The sequence below is a fragment of the Rattus norvegicus genome, chromosome 13 (assembly GCF_036323735.1).
Source record: "Rattus norvegicus strain BN/NHsdMcwi chromosome 13, GRCr8, whole genome shotgun sequence".
NCBI classification, from domain to species: Eukaryota; Metazoa; Chordata; class Mammalia; order Rodentia; family Muridae; genus Rattus; species Rattus norvegicus.
Window position 1 is genome coordinate 64,422,622 of NC_086031.1, and position 22,626 is coordinate 64,445,247.

The 22,626-nt window shown below is 39.6% G+C and overlaps 1 protein-coding gene across 1 annotated transcript in view; it reads right to left on the reverse strand.

The window, feature by feature from the left end:
* Positions 1 to 5,299: 5,299 nt before the first annotated feature.
* The window catches only part of Pla2g4a (phospholipase A2 group IVA), a 144,432-nt gene continuing 127,105 nt past the window's right edge, over positions 5,300 to 22,626 (reverse strand). The window contains exons 16-18 of the mRNA NM_133551.2: positions 17,073 to 17,268; positions 15,706 to 15,863; positions 5,300 to 5,843 (exon numbers count right to left, since the gene is read on the reverse strand). Of these exons, the coding sequence (NP_598235.2) occupies positions 5,703 to 5,843; positions 15,706 to 15,863; positions 17,073 to 17,268 (495 nt within the window). The 3' untranslated portion in view covers positions 5,300 to 5,702. The remainder of the gene's footprint in view (positions 5,844 to 15,705; positions 15,864 to 17,072; positions 17,269 to 22,626) is intronic.

Here is a 22,626-nt window from a genome sequence, read left to right on the forward strand (position 1 = left end):
ACTCACTTGGGAGAGAGAAGAAAGCAATCACACAGGAGCAGGGAGGGAGGGATCTGGGTGGGAAAGGGACAGGGATGGAAAGGGAGAACATGATCAGGTATTGGGTGGGGGAACATGACTGAAGTTCTGAGAGCCAGCAGAAAGAAAGGAAACAAGCAACCTTGGGAGGTAGGAGGTATGGGGAGGGGAGCTTTAGAATGTACCAGAGATCTGAGAGGTGAGAGACTCTCAGGTCTTAAGGGGAGGGACCTAAGATGAAATGCCCTAGAGTGGGCAGAAGGAAACTGTAGAGTCCACTTCCAGTAGAAAGACAGGGCATCAAGCAGATGGACGGGGTTGCCATCCTACAGTCAAAAATTCTGACCCAAAATTGTTCCTGTCTGAAAGAACTGCAGAGACAAAAATGGAAAAGAACCTGAGGAAAAGGAGGATCAGCGATAGACCAAATTGGAATCCAGCTCAAAGGTAGGCCCCAAGGCTTGACACTATTACTGATGCTATGGTGTGCTTACAAACAGGGGCTTATCATGACTGCCCTCCGACAGGTTCAACAAGCAGCTGAAAGAGTCAGACGCAGATATTTACACCCAACCAATGGACAGAAGCTGGTGACCCCATGGTTGAATTAGGGAAAAGCTGGAAGAAGCTGAGGAGGAGGGTGACCCTAGAGGAAGACCGGCAGTCTCAACTAACCTGAGTCCCTGGATCTTTCAAACACTGAGTCACAAACTAGGCAGCATACACCTGTTGATATGGGCCTCCAGCACAAATACAGCAGAGGACTGCTGGGTCTGGACTCAGTCAGAGAAGATGCATCTATCCATAGAGAGACTCAGAGCCCCAGGGAGTGGGGATGTCTGCTAGAGTAGAGGTGGGGGTAGGTTGAAGACATCCTCTTGAACATGGGGGAAGGAAGTGTGGAATGTGGAACAGTCCAAGGGTGGATCAGGAGGGGGATAAAGTCTGGGCTGTACAAAAAGATTAAAGAATAAATTTAAAAATATATATCACCAAAAGATATTAAGCATTAAAAATAATCTATTTGTCTATATAGCATCATGACGAGACAGTGTATCTTTGTTATTCTGCAGAGGTCTGCTCAAAAAGGTGAGCTCATATCTAAGTGACTGATATATATATTTAATAATAACTGGTAAAGCATATTAATAGCAGGAATCTTTCCTAAAATGAAATGCTTCTTGGCCTTGCCTAGAGAAGCAAAGCTGTCATTGACTTTGACAGTCAATGAGTAGAACCGTCTCAAGAAGATCACCTGCTAGTTTTTGGCTTCTTCTTGATGGCTCCTGACAATCATCATGGCAAGAAGCATGGCAGTGTGTAGGCAAACACGGTGCTGGAGGAGTCGAGAGTTCTACATCTTCATTGAAAGGAAGCTAGGAACATACTGTTTCATGGACAGCTAATCCCACTGAAGGGTCTCAAAGACCACCCCCGCAGTGACACACTTCCTCCAGCAAGGCCACACCTCCTAACAGTACCACTCCTTTTGGGATGAGCATATTCAAACCACCACAGGTAGGTTTATTTGAAGTCTTAACATAGAACTCTGGACCATGAAAGATATCAGGAAATGGCCCCATCTTGATATACAGTGACTGCTGTACCTCACTTCAGTTAATCATGGTTATAGGTTTCCAAGGAGGCTGTCATAACTACCCAAGCCAATGTCATCAGGTTACAGCAATTCCCAAAACAATGCAGTCAGTATCATGAAACATGAAGGATGGGTGTTACAGCTTAGTAAAGGGTATCTGGAGGAATTTACACCAAACAAGACATTTTATATGTGATAAACAATAAATACCCATAGACATGCACTGTTCAGAGTCCAACAGAAAAGGGAAATTTTATCATTTACTATTACACACACACACACACACACACACACACACACACACACACACACACACAACTACTATGATTAAAGCCTAACCATATTTTTGTTTAGAGGAACGTGGATTTGAGAACTTCATATTTGGGAAATAGTAGAATGCTTTAAGTGGGGCTTAATGGACAGTCCTAGCAGTAAAATGGAGCACAATAGTGCTGAAGGTAATTTGAACTGTGGGGGCCTGGCTCAAGGAGAAGAATGTTAGTGTATGGACTAGGGACTGTTTTGTAATATGTTGGTGAAGAATGAAGCTGCATATGTATACATATACATACATATACTTACATATACAAACACACACACACACACATATATATATGTATATAAAATTTTAAAAGCTGTTGAGAGTAAGTCTATGAAAATGTTACCCAATAATTTATTTCTTAGGGATATTTCAATTTAGAAAAATTGGTTAAAGAGAATACTATGGCTATGAACAAGAGAAACAATAGTGAAATCCCTTTTGAGAAAATACTCTAACTGAAACTTTATTGCTAATATTTTGAGTCACTTGTGACATTTTTGAATCAATGTTTGGTTCTCTCTCTCTCTCTCATGTGTATCTGTCTGTCTGTCTGTCTGTCTCTTAGAAATATGTTGTCAACCTCAGGTCCTAGCCTTCTGGATAATGGGTATCTATTAAAATAAGGGCGACCTGCTAGAAAGCTACAATACAACAATCAAAGCCAAGATACTGATCTGGAAATGGTGGCATATACTTGTAGTCCTTGCAACAGGAAGGGTGAGGCAGGACAATTGCAACTTCAAGGTCAACCTGGGCTTCAATGTAAATTTGAGGGTAGCCTGAACTGCACCAAGGGATGCCATCTCAAACACCTTTTTAAAATCAGAATGTTAGTGGTACTACATGACTGCGATCAAAGCCTCTGATGAAGGGTCCAACAATCGTCCCACAGACATCCTTGGCAGGAAGAACTCAGGTCAAGGTCATGTGGTTCTCAGTGGTCACATCTCTTTAATTTTCAAAAAATAAAAAAAGTTTTTAAAAAGTTCTTCAACTTTCCCTTGACTTCCTGTTTTACAGTTCAGAGAGGTAGTTACCTCTGTATGCCCCAAGTTTGGTTTTGTCTGATACCTCTTTGACATTAGATTCAGTTAGTGCAATTTATGTGAGACAATCCAAGTGAGCCATTCTAGCAGGTATTGAAAAGATTTCTGTTCATCACTGAAGTTGTTCATATTGATTAGCTCGTCAGTTATCCTAATATACAATTACTCCTTTAAAAGTGTGTCATCAATGTGTTTCCTTTTAAAATACATTTCCGGCTTTCCAGGAAATTCATAACAGAAAATCGACAAAGCTGCCTTTAAATGAGACACTGATGTTGTTGTAGTTAACTACATTATACATTCACTTACAGTGACCTTTCACACATTCACCCCTTTCACCTCTTTAGATGGTGACATAAAGACCACACAGCAGAAGACCCCAAGTCCAATGTTAGTTTGAGGAATTTTAGCTAAGTTTAACAACTATGTCACTTGGATCCTTCCCAGGGATATTCAGAAACACAAACAACCATATTGCCCTGATGTGATTTCCGGCACCATGATATTTATTAAAATTAAACAGGATTGTCAAGTTTTCTATGCTGGGCCTTCAGCCCATTCCTGGTTAACACAGCATGTGTGAGGCTGCACTGCAGAACACAGTGTGCTCAATCTGTTTCAAGGATGCTCTCATCACATCCTTTTCCTGTAAGTTTACACTGTTACTCCCCAAAGCCCATGTAAAGTCTCACATTTTCAACTTGTCTATTCTTTAATTAGCATGCTTTGCCATACTCTTTTATTGCTGGTTAATAAAACTAATTATGGTTCAGAGATGAAGCACCCCACAAAGGGCTCACATAGAAGGATAATTTACAGATGATGACCTATTTTTGGAGACTCTGGAAAAGTTAGAGGGGGGGATGGGTGGAAAAACAAGGTCACTGAGGTATGCTCTTGGCACTACATCTCGTCCTGAGAGCCATTCTATCACCTTCTGCCATAGGGTGAGCGCCCTCCTAGAGGGCATGCTCCTGCCAGCATGATGTTCCAAGAACCCAGTAAGCAACCAAAAGTCTAAATCCTTCATTCTTTACCCTGTTTACGGCAGGTATTTTGCATAATGATATACAAATAGCTAAAATATCTACCTATGTGCCCAAGACAAGCATCTCTGCCTGTATTAGTCAATACTGTGTCTCCCAGACTGTACAGCATGCCAAAAGGATTCTACAACATGCTACTCCTTTGTCTTTTGCATAAAGCAATTTAAAAATCTGTCATTTTTTTCTCTATTGCTTTTGTCATTACTCATAGGAATGAATGCAAGAGGAAAGGAAATTACAGAACAAAAGAAAGAGAACTTAAAGTTAGCTCAAGAACGAGTGACAGAGAACAGAGGAAATAGAAGAAGAAGTTGTATTTGGAAGGGTATCTCTGAATCATAGCAATCCAACTGCTGCTGAAATCAGGGGCCTGTACTGTCCTGGAGCACTAATTTAAGCCACACACAGCCCTCATCACTTCTCTGGACTCAGCTCCCTGGCTGGGTAGGTAGTCCAGGATACCCTCAATGGAATAAAGTTCTACATTAGACATTTTTATACAAACGAATACCGATTATTGCCACAATGAACAAATTATATATATTTCCCTCTGAAGAATTCAACAATTAAAATGTAAGCTTTACTGAGCTCTTTCAACAGTTAAGAGCACACACTGCTTTTGCAGTTCAGTTCAGTTCCTGAGTTCAGTTCCCAGCATTCATGTTAAAATGGCTCACAACTACCCGTAATTGTCTGCATGGGATTCAACACCTCTGGCCCCAGTGGGCACCTGTATTTATGCATAAGCAGGCAGTGAGAGAGACACACAACAATTAAAACTAAAAATAAACCTTAAGAAGTTTCTATGTTTCACAATTGCGTTGCTTGAAATCAGTGAATCTGAAAACCTTTCATAGTAAAAGTAAAATGCTTCCTTCAGAGAATAGCAAGGGCCAGGGAAATGATCCAGTGGGTAAAGTGTTCAGCGCATAAGAATAAAGAGTTGTGTTTGAATCCCCATGAGAAGCCAATGTAGGCAGTATGTGTCTGCAATCCCAGCACCCTATGGTGAGCTGGGAGACAGACACAGGTCAGGCCCTGGAAACTCAAGGGCAGCTGCCTGGCTTACACCGCCACAACAACAAAGCAACCCTGTCTCACACAAGGTGCAAGGGACATCATTGAAATGTCCTCGGACCTCCCACACAGTGGCATGACCACATTTGCAGTCACACATATAAACAGGCACACATACACACATAACCATATAAAGCCCACTCATAGAGAAAGATTTTTAAGTGATAGAAAAGATTCAAGTCTCTAGTGGCAATTTGTATATCAAAGTATTTATTTCGCATGTGTAGATATGAACATTTAAATAAAAATAGTGTTGTAACATGGCATGAACAAATCTAGTTCAGAATAACATTCACACACAATGGGAAGCTTTTTTTTACTGAGTTAAACTATTAAATATTTATAAAAGGAAAGGATATTTTTATATATATATAAAAATGCTCAGGTAAAAATGTGAGGAATGTTTAAAATACAGTATATAGCCCTATGCTTATGTCAAAAAATTCATACTGTCAGAAACTGTTGCCAAGTATTGCATAATCAACACCATTTTCACCTAACACACGCCTCCGTCCCCACAACTCTGAGTAGCAGTCAGTCTCTTGTGCATAGTAAGATGATCTCTCATGTGCTCTGAACTCCAGTAGTCATGGAATTCAAATGGACTCTGCTGTGGGTTTACTTAGGAACTCCTTGTTGAAGAATTTTCTTGCCTCAACATTACTGAGGGAAACAGAGCAACGAGATGGGTTCTGTCTTCTGTATTCAATGCTCTCAACAATGGCATCCTTTATCACCTGCCAAAAGACACACAAGATAAATGATGAGCACAGATATAAATCCCTGAAACATTTGTTGGATGAAAGCAAAAGACTCCTTTCTTTTCTTCTTCTATTTTCTTTCTTTGTGTGTGTGTGTGTGTGTGTGTGTGTGTGTTCCTTTTGAAGTCTGCTGAGAGAAATATGATTCTTTCATGCACACATTGTGCAAGATTTCATTACTACACTCTTGTGAAGATGTACTCTAGGAGTTACCATTAAGAATAAAATAATTGTAGCAAGGTAAATTCACGCTCCCTCAATCCTTCACTAGGAAGTGAAAATAGGAAAGAAAATACTAAACTGGTAATGTGTGTTTTTAAAGTTAAAGAGGGGATGGGAGACCACAGAGAAGGAAGATGCCCCCTACTAGAAAGAGAAGGCATTGCTGGAGAATTTTCCTGATTCACACTAATGACTAGAGAACAAGTGTCACGCCATACTTTGTGATTTCCCCCAGGACAATTCTTTGCTAATATCCATCCAGAGTTACCTTATGTTTACCCATGTTAATGATGATCACAGGCAACATACACTATTCCTGCTATGAAATTAACCTTGTTAGGAATTTTAGGAGAGAGTGGAATTTGGATTTGGACAGAGTCGTGACTGCAGTTGGGGAATTGCTTTGGGAGTAGGGTGAGAGGAAGTTCAAGATGACTCTGCTACTGTTTTAGAGTCCTATCAACATCAAAAAGCCTCAACCTTCCCACAAGAGTTGTCAATAAAATAGATGTTTGGAGCACTAGAGGCAGAGGGAAGTTACAGGGCTACACCAAAGCCCCTCTGTCCTCCATGGGACTGTTAGATAAGGTTAAAGCAATGATTGTGAATAGGAATACTTGGAAAAATCAAAAAGCTCAAGACCCATGACTTCCTCCCACTGGGATCTCATGTGGCTCATCTGGCCACAGACACACACAGAGGGCTTTTCCTAACTCCATGGGTCACTGAGCAAGTATGTGCCAGTGCCTAGAACAGAGATAGGAGGACTCAGTTATGTGCACTTGTGGTCAGTTTCCAGCAACTTATCAGACCCATTGGCAGAAACCTCTATTTCTTCCAGAGTGGCTCATGAAATATGCTGTCACATTACCAAAACAAACAACAAAAAAGAATTTAACCTGAAGAATTCAAGTCTTTCATATGGTCAAAAAATGTTGTCACTCTACCTGTACAAACAGACTCAAATAGTACTGAGTCTGTTAAGTGGGTGTTGGCAGAGTCCATTTTTCCACAAATAAGGGCGATATAACTAATTCTGTGCTTCAGATCTATTGAAAAAGACTTAAATCAAAGGCCTCCTTAACCCAATCATGTCCAGGTTGTGTGAAATAGATGGAAATTAGCCTAAACTCTACAGATTGTTTTGTCTTTAAAGATTTACATATTTTTATTTTACCTGTTTGAATATTTTGTCTGCATACAAGTGCACCATGTGCATCCAGTGCCTATGGAGTGTGGATGAGGGGAATGAATCCCTTGTAAATATTTACAGGCAGTGTATATTGCCATCTAGGTGCTGGGAACTGAACCTGGGGCACCTGTCAAGAACAGCAAGGACTCTTAACTGCTCACCCATCTCTCTGCTCCCTGCTTCTTTGTCTTTAAGACAGGAATAACATTATTAATCTTGGGTTGCTGGGAATTGGAGTACAATGCTATGAAGGCCTGTGGACAGTGACTGGCACAACCTGCAACAAACATCCATTCAAACCATTGCTTATCAAATCTATGGGATGCAAGTCAGGAGACTACAAAGCTTATACGAAATTAACATGGGCAAGAACGGGCTCATTACGCTATGCAAATCAGCCAATTGGTACACTATTCAAATGACCTTCTGTATTTACTTCTAACATTCTCTGTCTTTCTAGACTCCAGCTTGCAATGTTACCAGTCAGTTCTGCTCCTTCAGACCAGCCACCAAATCCCTTGGTGCAAGGAAGTGCCAGGTAAAACTAACCATCCAAAATGCTTTAGAACAGAAAAGACCCGGGGAATAGTACATTAGTGATGACTGTCTGATGTTAATTCTTTGACAGTGAATACAGACATGCACATGCTCACACACGTGCGCGTGCGCACACACACACACACACAGAGAGAGAGAGAGAGAGAGAGAGAGAGAGAGAGAGAGAGAGAGAGAGACGTGGAGGGAGCAGGAAGAAACCAAAGTTTTGAGATCAAGATTGTTTTGACTTCAATTGGTACACTACCGTATGTGGGGTCCTGTGCTCAATATCTTAAAACTCTAACTAAAAAGAGAACAGAAAAACTAGCAGTGTTAGTATCACAGAGATATATAAAATATATCTGTAATATAATATTATAATAAATATAAATATGAAATCCAACATTTACATCTATAACTAAAAAAACCCAAATCATTGGGAAGAAGAATGTGCAAGTTGAACCACTAGGTGGCACATTAACACTATGAAACCACTGAACAGACTTCTGATTCCTCATAACACGTCCCACTGCTGCCCCCAGAGCCTAAAGCTTCCATGCCAAGAAAAACTCAATATTAAACCACTTAGTAATTGTAAAGCTTTTAGAATGCTACACGATGTATCTGGATATACCTGAATTGTCTTATGAAGTATCTATATCTTTCTATTTTTTAACCAGGAATGATCTTAAAGGGTTTATACAATTGCTTCACTCCCTCCATTGGGATTGCGAATCCTCCCTTCCAGGTTTATTCTAGTAATAACCCTTGTAGGCTAATCTTCTATATCCTCACTGCTTATCCCAACTACATGTGATCCATGACATCTTTTACTACACCGTTCAAGAACTTTCCAATTTCTTTTTAAAAAACAGTTCCCTTAATTTTTCATCATTACAGGTAGATAAGTAAGAAAAAAAATACAACTTGGAAAATGGCATCTTCCTCCCTTCCATCAAAATGAATGATTTTGGAGGCGTCCAACTGAACTATCTGTAGACAAATGCAGAATGCTTATGGTATCAAATTAAAACATTAGTCAAAGAGAGAATTTATGGTGTATTCCTACAGAGGTGTATTCTTACACACCTTTAGAGGATAGTAAAAAAAATTACCAGTATAAGAAACAGCTATGATTTTCATAAAAAAATCACTGGGAGTTTCCTGGCTAATGTTTGATTGTATGTAAGTCTGAAATATCATGAAAATTAAGACTTGTTAGTGTTTGATTATAGCACTGAGACTATGAAAGGCACATAACAAATATTTTCAAAATTAATAAAAGCCCAGGAAAAACCACAAGAAAGATATAACTGGAGTTAAACACACAGGATTTCATGAACAGAAGGGGCGAGTGGTTTTCTCCGTGAACAGCCATATAAAGCTAAGGATAGAATGTTGTGGTGAACGGAGGGCATATGATACACATGGAAACTGGTTGGCTTCATTGGAAAAGAAACTGCTTGCAGAACACTAAGAAATAAGGCCACTTGGAGGAGAAATGGTTGACAGAGAAAAGAGTAGGGAGGATTTATGACCTAAGCTCAGTCCCCACTCTAAAACTGTGAGTTCTGGCATTTTTTCTAGTTGATCTGTTATTCAATTCCTGTGCCTATATATTAACACACACACACACACACACACACACACACACACACACACACACAGATCCATCTATCCATCATGCTTCTTAGGTTAATTTTGAATGTTGAATATTTAGGAGAAATTATTTGGTTAATATTGAGTATTCATATTTCTATTTGTTTTTCATATTCCTTCTTTTCTGAAACAGAGTCTCTGTATTTGTACAGGCTGCAAACTCAGGATCCTCTTGCCTTAGCCTCCTGAGTGAGAAGACTGCAAGCTTGGGTTTTTTGTTCTTTTGGTGTTCTGTGTCTCTGTGTCCCTGAACAATGCCTGGCACAGCTAATAATAAAAACACATTCAACCAATATATAAATGAGACAGGATTAGGCCATGTGGAGAATGGAAGGCAGATTAGTATGGGGAAACCGGGGTTCAGAAAAACACACCCTCAAATGAAAGTCTCAAAAAAGCCTTGGAAATATGTTCTGTTGTCTATTGTCACCTGGTCCTTTCTCTAGCCCCTCCTCAGGCAACCCAGGGCAAGTAAGGTCTCTCTTTCCTAAAGGAGATATAGATGTTAGAACTCCCGTTGTCTAAGCCCAACATCTGAAAAAATATATTGGCCTCACTCCCCAACTTTCTTTCCCTAGAAACAATCATAAAGGAATGCTCTGCCCCATCTGATGGAATACCCTAAGAAAACCTTCTCCCTACACTTCAAAACAGCCTACTTCGTACACAGAACAGAATGCTACACAGAGACTAGAAAAAATTCAAACAGACTACCCTGGGTCCTGGGTTCCTCTCGGAATTAGACCCTACATATTCAATTCAAGAAATCACATTTCTTTTTTTTTTTTTTTTTTACCCAAGTCTCTACTGATTTTTCTTTATTCTGTAGACTTGCCCTGTTTTAAGGAAGGATACAGAAGTGGTTTCATATGATTTGGTTTTAACAAACACAGGCTAGCTTTTACTCATATCTTATTTGTTTGGGCCAGAAATTGATCATTATTAACAGCTTAACATGTCATGTTAGGCATTCATTGAACTGAAGAAATCACATTTCTATATGTCTGTCCATGCATCCTAAAACCTAAAGATAAAAAAAATAGGTAGTTTATTTTATAATTCTAAATCTTTACTCTAAAGGATCCTATATTGTACAGAACCATGCTTTAATGAATCCACAGGCTTTTCTGTGTGTTCTACAATTTGTTTAGGATCTTGGCCAAGACTGTATATGATGTGCAAGTGGAACCACCATCTCCCCTCCCCTTTATCCCTAATAAAGTAGGTCAGGATATTCAATTTTCAGATTATCTTTCGCATAGGCAAACACTGTAATTTGTACCTAGCCAGTGTAATCATAATGATGAAATGCCATTAGACTGAAAATTAACTCGTAGAACTTAGGACATGTACTTCCCTCACTCTGATTAACACACACTTTTTAACACAGCAATGGTCAACATCAACTGCCATCTTGTCACACTCTAGAATCGCCTAGGAGATAAACCTCTGAGCATATCTGTGACCAGCAAGTTAAGTGCAGTGGGAAAATCAACTTAGAATTGGGCAGCATCATCCCACGGACCGTCGTTCTCACCACTCTGTGACTGTCAATGCTGCTTCACCTGCTACGGTCATACCTTCACCACCATCATGGATGATACCCTCCACTCCTGAACCAAATCACACATCTCCTGCTTTTGTCACACAATGAACAAGAGAAGTAACTACTAAAAACACTTTATGAAACCATCTGACAAAAATTTAAGCAGACGGTGCACACCAGCAATTATTGAACTTAGTGATGTGTAATAGTATCGTAGAATGTGCCTGAATTTGCCTACCGAACGGATAACTAAATAAGAATGGAAAACAAGCCAAGTCAACAAGTACTTAAAACAGCCCTCCCAACCCACGTTCTCTCCATATCAAAGTAATGGCTTCTAAGCGTACATGCCACATGGGCAGGTATGTATTGTAAACAGGCTTCATGGTCAACAACTCCATCTACAACCAGCGGCAACTTTTATTCTCGCCCTCATTATATTCAACCAGTCAGTGACTTATAAAAACAAATACACAAAAATACATTGTATATTCATTGGAGGTGCCAGGCATTATGATCACTATTCCCAGAGAACAGAAGATAAACGCCATGTTTTTTTTATGGTGTTCATAATGTATACTTATAAGCAGAAAAGAATACAGAAAGTAAAAATTGTTCATTATATTTGCTGTTTCAATTTCCTGAGATCCTATTACATCCTAAGTCCTTAAGTTATATGAACCAAACTCCTGATCCTATAAAATGTATTGCTGATTCCCCTTACAACAGGAGAAAATAATCTACACGTTCAAGGTCACCCAGTTAAGAGACAGCTGAGCAATGACTAGACACACAATTTTGTCTGAATCCAAAGCCTCTGCCTACCACGTACCACAAGTCCACCAGTCTAAGTCACTATACCCTAAGTTTCTAATAGGGAAAAGAAAAATCTAAATCCCACAAAATTCCCTAACTGTAAAAGCATTGCGGCAGTGTTCATCGCAAAGGAATTTGGGAGGACTGAGTAAGTACAGAAAATTGACGCTCATGAGAAAGCCAGACTGCTGTCAAAAAGTGAGCCAAAGCAGAAATACAGTGCTCGGAAGGACGTCCTCGGAGAGTAGCCAGCAGGAGTTCCCAGCTGCTGGATACCCAGAGGCCTTTTCAGACCAAACCCAGATCAGAAAGCAAATTGCAAGGAGACACCTTAAGCCACAGTGTATCTGGCCACAAGGTTGAAAATTGTCTTAGGATTTGGTAGATTAACGACTTTGTATCGTGTTTTATTCCAGTTTATGCCATGTGAAAACCACTCTGACGATCCACATGCAGTTTTGCTTACGTGCAGTCCGTGTTCTGCTCCACCCATGTGGTGTGGAAGGTTTTAAGCAACTGAAGTTAATGTATGTTGCTGCAATGTAAGCCTAGCAAAACTTGAATAATTTTTATGCATCACCACTTACCAATAATTTTTATGACAAAATGTGTTTATTCTTGGATATATGCTATGCAAGAGGCCACCAAGAAATAAGATATCAGTAAAAATAGAATAACACACACACACACACAACACACACACACACACACACACACACACACATGCACACGCATACACATACTCAGAAGCACTTAAATGTAAGTCAAAATGGCCATTTAATTTAGGAAAAAGCATACACTCATAAATTTAAAACATTTACTTAATGCCTATCCTGTCACCATCTCTACAATTTGTTTATATGGTAAATCCTTAACGTTTTCACTGTTTAATTTGTAGATTCTCCATGCACATCAGGCAGCAGGAGGTTGGCATGCATAGCTAAGATCATCATGTTTAAATGGCTTATGCTTGCAGGGAACTATTAATGCCCTACATGGTTACACATTCACAGTCACACTGCCCCTATAATGAATCCTATTGTTCCTGCTTTCAAGATGAAAAATCCAAACCTCTTGAAGTTGGAGTAGAATGTTCAGTTACAAGTGGTCGATGGTGATTCAAATGAGAGAGACTCCCAAAGCCTCATATATTTGAATGCTTGTTCCCTAGTCGGTGGACCTGTTTGGGAAGGATCACATTAGGTGGCCTGTTGGAGTATGTGTATCACTCCGGGTGGGCTTTGGTATTTCAAAAGTCCATGCCATCATCAGTTAGCTTTCTCTCTGACTTGTAGTTATGTCTCAAGTTGTAAGCCCTTGGTTAATACTCCAGTACTATGCTTGCCTGCTTGCTGCCCTGCTTCCCTGCTATGGTGATCACAAAGTCATCCTCTGAAATAGCCCCAGTGAACTTTCTCCTATAAGTTGGCTTGGTCACAGCATCTTATGGAAGCAATAAAAACATAACTAAGACGTCACCTAACCTTCATGTGAAGATACTCTAATACCCCTATCTTTGCCTGTAAATGTCATGCTTCAAATGTTAGCAGAAGCTATAAAAAATGTTGGTTTACACAAAAGGGGGTAGTTGACTGCAGAAACTCACAGTGGTTATGACATCAAGCATGGGATCTGTACAAGCTCAAACCAGACAAAATCCTATCATGGGGCGGGGATAGTGGTTATGAAGTTCTAGCTGTACCTCAGGAGTTATCGGTAACTGACAGAAGCACTTTTATTCTCTAAGGATATTACACTTTCTAATGGATGGTCACACAATCAAGAAGATTGTATCCACTAACTGGACTTTCTATAGTAAAAAAGAAAAAAAGAGAAACAATGTTGGGTGTGATAGAATTGGGATGTCCCTTTGGGAAAAGTTTGGGGGTAACACTGACTATCATAAAAATACGATGTATAAAATTCTCACGTGTCAAATATTTTATTATATGTAATGCTTAGTAAATAGGTTGTGAAGATACAATGTTTATTAAGCTCAGGATGATTGTTTTGGAAATCAGTCTATTTTTGTCCAGGCTTTAAGTCTTTCACGTCTGCATCAAATAAACTGCGTGGAGGAACGCTTGTAAGGCATGTAAGGAGAACTATACAATAACTTACAGCAAATGTCTTATCGGGTCTAATATAAACAAGAACTGAAAATAGCAAGAGAAATGTAGTTGTTTAAAATATATATGGGAGTATGTTTCTAAGGGGATATTTATGGTTCCTACAATTCTAGTTCCTTTCATTAAAGGTTAGTTTATCAAATTTAATAGATTTTACCCCAAAGATTATATGAGTCTATTCATTTCAAAATAGAAAATGAGGATCTCCTTAGCTCTCTTTTCTTTCAGTATCATTAAACTTTACAAAAAACACAACCCTACATGAACTGGAGAGATGGCTCAGCAATTAAGAACACAAACTGATTTCATAAAGACCTGAGATCCATTCCTATCACCCATGTAAGGTACTTTAAATTTCCTGTGACTCCCACTCCATGGATATCAGACACCCCTGGCTTCTGGAGCCACCTGCACTCACATGGCCCCCTCCTACACACCTACATAAAATGAAATCTAAATAACATAAAATACAGCTTTATTTTGAAAAATTCTCTGTTTCTTGTGACACAAAACTCATGTCTCTATTTTCTTTAAATTTTAGCCATCACTAGAGAAATAAGGTAGCATGAGGTTTTTAAATATTTACTCCCACATAAGAGTTATTAAGCAAATGCTGAACGAATTTGATAAGTTGTAATGCATTAGTCATTCCACCTACTGGAAAATGTGGGCAAAAAGGAAGGAATTTTAGAATTTATAGGAACTGAGTTTATTAGGAATATTTTCGTATGATGACAAAATTGTATTGATTTTTAAGTATTATGGCCACCGTGTCATGGTTGCTTTTGACCTGTCTTTTAAGTGTGTCAAGGTAAGCTAACTACAGAAGCAAGCCCACTGATGCATGTCAGTTGTCCTTTAGCACAAATCTAGTTAGGTTCCACAGAAAACAGCACAGACATGTCTTTTCACAGTCTTCAAAAATAGAACTCCATAATCCATAACCCACAATGATTCATAATCTTCAAAGGGACTACCAAACCAGACATGATACAGAGCTCTAGTTCTCTCTCATTTCTTAATTTCTTTCCTAATATGCAAAAATCCAATAAGCTCAGCTTTCATAGGTAATAATAATTGGTTAGATGTTTTGATTTGGGCCCACAGCTGAGGATCTCAGTCACACAATGGCACTCTAAAACAGTGCTTTTAGCACTAAGCAATCTCACAGACCAAGACCTTCAGTTGCAGATATGGAGGTGGTAATAATGTTTGCTACTATAGGGAAAGACTTGCTTCAGAAGTCTCTTCCACAAACCACAGTACTATCTCAAAGGCTGAAATGCAGGAGGCTGGAGTATTTGGCAATATTATCAAGAGCTACAGAGCCCATACATTGGAATACATTGAAACCATTACACCATTGGTGAGACTCCTACAGTAATGACATTCATGGTTATACTCTCCTGCCCAGATACTGCTCTTCACTCACTTCCCTCTTTTCATAAATTATTTTATCATAAAATGGATACCATGTGTATATCAAGCAAGCTGGGATAGAACACTAGCTTCACCAAACAATGCAAAAAGTGTGGGCTCTGCCTAGCCACAGACAGTGATGTCCTTATTTGTGACTTTTTAGTGCCCACTAGAGGTTAGTGAGATAATGCAGGAAGTCAAGGCACCATGTTTTGAATACAGTCGCCTCAGAGCGACCATGTATGGTAGCCTGTCTTCTTGGTGACTTTATGTACAGGCTAGTGATTTGTCATGCTGTCAGCTGTGGGAGATACTCACATCAATGTTGTTCAGTGTGTTGAAGTACATCAGATCATGTAGCCTTTTGAATGCTTGATTTGGATACTGGAAGTTGAAGGTTGAAAATGGCGATTCGGGGTCATCGAAAATGTCAAAGTCAGCTATTTCTTTCTCTTCCTTGGTTTCCCTCAGAACACCTGTATTCCAGAAAGAATATGATTCTTGCTTTGTAAACTTAAAAAAAAAACATTCAAAACATACAAACAAGCATGAAGACAGCACCGAGAATCACCAGAAAGTCTGTGATTCTAAAACAAGAACTCTATTCCCCAGTCAGCCACACTCAAGTTGGGAAGATACCCAGCTTCCTTGCCTGCTCGGGTTGGAAGGATGAGCCTACATCCTGGGGGTTCTGCCTTTCCAGATGGGTCCTGTTCCTCTTTGAGTAGCTGGCGTACTAACATGTGCTATGTTGGCTGTCTCCCTGCCCAGTATCACTTCCCCACTCCTTTACAAATAAACCATCAGCACTTGAAACTTGTCCTGAGAATCTTCCTCTGGGGGAAATCCAAACCAAAACATTGAATCCTATTCAACCATCAGAAGTCCCTGTACTTACCAAACTCTTGGTTTCTCCCCAGGAGGTACCAGTAATAGAACGTTATCTGGACTGCTTTCAGTTTAAAAATCAGAGACACTAGTCAGCCTTTCTTCTCTAGGATCAACTCCACTCTCGCTTCTTTTTTTATCATTCTGAGAAATCTAGGAAAAACTTCCCTATATTCCATCACTACCCACTGTGTGTGGGGGGGGGGTGGCATGTTTTCATTCACAAAATAGAAAACTGAATCATCTGGTTTGAAAAATATTTAGCACTTAAAGCCTGAAGAATGCTTCTTTTGTCAATGAGTATCTTTTAGGATACACTAGAGTCCACTTACTCCTCCAGATACTGTAAAACAGAGTAAACGGTTTCTTGAATGGTAAAATACAATGTGGCGACCTAAAATGGTCGGTCATGCTGAGGTTTTTAGAGAGATTCATGATGAATTAATAGCTCCCAAAGCATTTTCCATGATTTTGTTTTTCATGATTTCACAAAGATGAAAGTCAAACTACATAACATCCTTTATGACTTGGATACCTATCCAACCCAAGACTCTGGTTCAATGTCCTATCAACTGCTGCTAAGCCTGACATGCATCTTTCAGTTTCTCTATTATAAGGAACACAAAATCTTGGGGTAAAAATGAGGGAAGGACTTGGACTCCCATGTCACTGTTGTTTGTCATGGTCAGAGGCACATTCTTTACAGTCATAGTTCATGAGACAATCTCAGTGTAATAGTATCAACAGCTTAATAGCAGTCATCCTGCTAGCCAGACTTCAATTTTATGGTAACAAACCTGGGGCCTTGTACTTTCTGAAGTTGATGTTGGCCAGAACAAAGTGGATAATGGTTGGGCAATCCTTCTCCACATCAGGATTCTTAGGTTTAAACACATAGCATTCCTTCAATCCTTCCCGATCAAACACGTAAGGATCAATCTTTGGAAAAGGGAGCTTGTTCATTTTAGCCCACTTCTCTGCAAGCAGAAGTTCCTGCAGGGAAGAGAAAGATGCTTTTAGAAAATTTCAGTCTTCATTAGTTCAGCTGGTCTGTCCACTATTCTATATCCATTAGATGTTAGTACCAGCCAGCAGTTGCTAAAACAAACAAACAAACAAAAAGTCATGGTTCAAAGGCTGTGAAAATCTCCAATATGTGTAAAAATGACTCTTTAAACAATCCCAATACCATTACATCAGTTCTCAACACGGCTTGCTAAACAGCAGGCATCTGACAAATGTATTAATAAACGGAACTGAATAAGAATTTACTAAAAAAATGAAATAAAATAAATGGGTCCAAAGTATTTACAACTGCCTGGATGAGTTTTAAGCCTTAGGAGGGTAATGGCTTTTACAGTGAACAATGGGAAACCCTGCGTATTGGTAGGTGCATTGTTGTTTGGTCAAATTGACACAGCTAGTGTTATCTGAGAAAAGAGACCCACAATTGGCAAAATGCCTCCATTAAAACTGGCTTCTTGGCAAGCATATGAGAGTTTTTCTCTCTCTTTCTTTTTCTTTCGTTCTTTCTTTCTTTCTTTTCTTTCTTCTTTTCTTTCTTTCATTCTTCCTTCCTTTCTTTCTTTTTCTTCTTCCTCTTTCTCTTCTGCTGTTTCTAATTCTATTTCTTTAAGACAAGGTTTCTTTCCACAACCAGGGCATTTTCTTAATCATTGATCGATGGGGGGAAGGTCTAGCTCACTCAAATTTACATAGTTGTGAGGTATATAAGAAAGCAAGCTGATCAAACCAGCGAGCAGCATTCCTCCACAACCTCAGTCTCAGCATCAGCCTCACCCTCAGCCTCAGCCTCAGTTCCTGCCTCCATGTTCCTGCCTCCATGTTCCTGCCTCCAGGTTCCTGCCTCCAGGTTCCTGCCTCCAGGTTCCTGCCTCCAGGTTCCTGCCTCCAGATGCTGATCCAGCTCCCTGGAGACTTATAAGCTATAAAATGAACTAAACCCTGTACTCCAAAGTTGCTGTTTGTCACAGAGTTTCATCATGGCTATGAAAATACTAAGCCACTCTGTCACTGCATTTTATACATGTCCTCTCAATCAAAAATATATCAATTAAATTATTCTACTAAGAATGTGAAATTCATGTGTGGCTCACCACTAAGTCTAGTATCAACATGGTAAAAGTTCTTGTATAGCTCGTAAGATTGCTTATAGAGAAAATCCTTTTTAAAAAATGCAGGTTGTTTTTTGAATAACTACTTCACACAGTTAGATTTTAGAGCTTTTGGTGTTGGACATTCCCATTTCATTGGATTTTGTATTACTAGTAAAATGGTTTTTAAACAATGCTTCCTTCTATTTTTAAATTTGCAACGAAGTTATTCATATTTTAAAAATGAGTTTTATGCAGAGATAATATTTGCATGCCTCTAAATTAGCATTTTTGGTTTCTGTTTATGCAAAGGAAACACAAAGCAACTTGAGACCTCAATGTGTCAAGTCAGTGAGTTCTGAGTTCAGTAAGAAACCCCAGCTCAAAGAATAAGGGGCGAGCAACTGAGGAATACATAAATATCCACCTATGGCCTGCACACACAGGTGCAGATGTGTGCATGTACACCACCTTTTCATATGCACACACTCAACATGAATGTGTACATATACTACACACACATGAGGATGCACATGCACACACGCACACACGCACACTGGCACACACCATACAAAATATAAATAAATAAAAATTAAGACTAAATTTAACTTGGGGAATCAATGTGGAAAGTTGTCAGGAAAAAGTAGGCCTCATTTCTTTTTCTATGTAGTCTCAGGAGCCAGAATAAATCAATGGTTATAAAGCACCGTGGTATAAAACCACAGAGTGGGCGCATTGCCTGAGTCCAAATGTCAGTTCTGCAGCCGGGGGCATGTGTATGCACTTAATATTCCCAGCTACAAAACACAGAGTGTAATCAGAATAAAAGGAATTACTTAGACCACCATCTGTCACACAATAAAGACTATACAGATATGTAATCAATAAACAGGGATAAAGAAAATAGAAACTAAGAAAACAAAAGGAAAAAAAAAAGGAAGAAAACCAGGAACCATATTAGAGAAATGTTTAAAGAGACAAAGTTTTGAGTAAACCACTAAAATTTTTGTTTTGTTTTATTTTAAAGCTATTCTTGTCATATTGATTTAGTCAATACTAATCATTACTGGCTGAGGGCAAAACAGTCAGTGAGTGAAGTCTAATGGCTCTCAGCACTATAGCATATAGACCTGGTTGGGTGAGGGGCATCAGTCAAGAGATCTTCCATATGCCAAGGTGATGTCAGAGATACTATGGAAAAGTTACACATTTCCAGAATACTGGGACACGCGCCTACACTATTTCCTCAGCGAATTTGCTAACTTATACAATAAATACTATTGAGCCCCTCACTATATCCTATGCGTAAGGGAGGGCCTGCATTTGAAGCTTTGATGCTTTTAAGTCAATGAGAGAGACAACTGAACTGAGAGTTAATAGCTGGGGAGAGTAAGGAAGGTAGAAGACAGCCATATACCTGAGTTGTATGGTATACTGGCCTCAGCTGAAACAGACACATGCTAATTAGATGATCCAAGACCAGCTGCCCGATACTACAGGGCACCAGGCACCAAACACGTGAGGAGACCTAAAATAGACCACGTGCTCCACTACGTGACTACTGTGGAGATGCGAGCTACGGGATAGCATGGGGACTAAAGTGTCACTGCTGTCCCTGACATAACCAGCTCCTGAGCACATCTCACCTAGTCTTCACTGTTTTCCATTTCTCAGCGATTTGCTTTCTAATCACTAATCATCACTCCTCTTCACCACGTAGCTGTGAGGATTCGAGATGAGACATAAAAACTCAGTGGGCAGCAAGCAAGCATTTCAGTCTGGTACCCAGAATTCAGAAAACACAGTTTTCACTACTGGACATGTTTCAGAAAAGCCATGAACTTTACAGGCATTTGTGTGTGTATATATATACAGGGATATCCCTAAAGAGAACCGATCAGTCTGTATAAACGCAACATTTTTGCACATTTTCGGGGTCAACCATTTGGCATGGGATAAGCAACTGGTTTACCCTTCCCCAGGGGAAGGCTACCTCTCTGCTCTCATCATTCCTACGTTCCCAGTAGTTAGTTCTTTTCATAGTGTTAAGTCTCCTGGTCTTTCCCCTCATCCTCAAAAGAGAAAGCTGAGTGGCCTATGGGAGGGTTTGCAGGGAAGAAAGGGACGGGGTCATGATATAATTATATTATGATCTCAAAATTAAATAAGATAAGCAATAAAAAGCCTGAATATTCCAGGAATTTGAAATTTTTTTTTGAAAATTAAATATTTTAATGACAGATACAAATGTGTGCTCTTTTCTTCTTTGGAAATTAACACACATTTCAACTCATTTTTACCCCAAATATATTTTGTGTATTTTTTTTTAACTAGAGTATTTCTTATATACATTTCCAGTGTTATTCCCTTTCCCGGTTTCCAGGCAAAAATCCCCCTCCCCCCTCCCCTTCCTTATGGGAATTCCCCTCCCAACCCTCCCCCCATTGCCGCCCTCCCCCCAACAGTCTAGTTTACTGGGGGTTCAGTCTTAGCAGGACCCAGGGCTTCCCCTTCCACTGGTGCTCTTACTAAGATATTCATTGCTACCTATGAGGTCAGAGTCCAGGGTCAGTCCATATATAGTCTTTTTTTTTTATATCTGTATATATATATTTATATTTATATTTATATAAAAGGACCAATAATAGCAGTGTGTTATGCATCAACAGCAGCAACAGCTTTTCCAGGTTCTGCAGTCATCTGAACAAAACTGTAGAGACATCCAGCACACTCCATTAAAAAAAAAAAAAAGTAAAAAAACAAAACCCGAGAAAACAGCACAGTTCTGTTACTCTTGTGGTACCTGGCACCATTTTTTTTTTTAAATTAGCTTCTCAATCATCATCTGGAAAGAAAACATTCTGAGCAACATCATTAAAAACAGCTCTGATAAAGCACGGTCACTACTACGTATCATAAAGCAGGTTCAAGCTATTTTACATCCACAGAGGTATGATACAGTACTGTCCTACATCTATAATACTAGAGGATACAATTTAAAAGGCATTATTTGAGACTTGATTCTACTTTTCCAGCAGGGGGCCCAAAGGATGGTGTGACACAGCTTTGTAAAGAAACATACTCTAGACAGGATTTCCTTTCACTAGTGGCACACTTCTAAGGATTCATTCTCTCCATGAATGTCAGCTAAAACCGTTATTAAAAAAATGAAATATCCTTAGAACAAAACCGTATAACCACCGGATTCACATGAAGATGACCTAGTGGAGACAAGCTGGACCTCACCTTACCAACAAGCTATCAAATCTGTTATGTTTAAACAGTGAGACCTCCAAGGAAGGAGATGCCAAGTAGTGCTTCAAAGCTTCGGACCACAATCAAACACAGCATCCTTTTCAACAGAAGCAGAAGCTCATCTGAATATGCTCATGGATGCTGACATCAACATTTAATCATCTCCTCACTCATCCAGGAAGAAGGGGAGATCAGTTACTACTGTACTTTATTGTGTTCAACCAAATCACCATGTTACAAAAATAGCAAGCTGCCATAATAAAAAATAAGGCTCCTCTATCCAGCACCAGATAGCATCATTTTACTTTCATGAACTTCATGAACTTTAAGTTGATCATTTTCCCCCAAAATGTACAAAGAAATAAAAATCTGAGAAAAGAGGGGGTTCAGTGCATATGGAAGCGGCTGCTTTCATAAAAACATTTTTGCTGAATGTGGTTCAGCTTTGGTATCATAAAGCCAACAGTTGTGAAGCTTCTCGTTTGAGGTTCCGGAAGACTTTTCTCATCCCTCTCCCCTCCCCCATCGCCCGGTTCGCCAAACTTCTCTTGCTATTTCATGACTAGCACTGTCCACGGTTATTCATTCCTGACTGTTCGCCACTACAGTCAGACCGAGGCTCACATAGTAAGGCACTTGCGTGAGGACGAGGCAAAGCAGCTTTCTAGTGTTTACTAACGTGAGTCAGGGGATGACCAAATGATATGTGGTTCTGTGGAGAAAGAAGGAAAGGGGATGAGTTGAGGTAGAGGTCTGGCTATTTTTAGCTGGACAGAGCTATGCTGGAATCAGGAAGTGATGGAAACTTTCCCTTTTCTGCTCCAATCCCAACGTGGAAAAGATTAAACACCGGCGACTGCAAAGGGCCGTGATTACAGGATGGAAAAATGTTTCCTTCCTGATGTCTCCTTTCTCTCCAGTAAGACTGAGAAACAATGACGCAGACTGTGACTAAAGCCCCCAGTTTGAAAAAATTGAAACA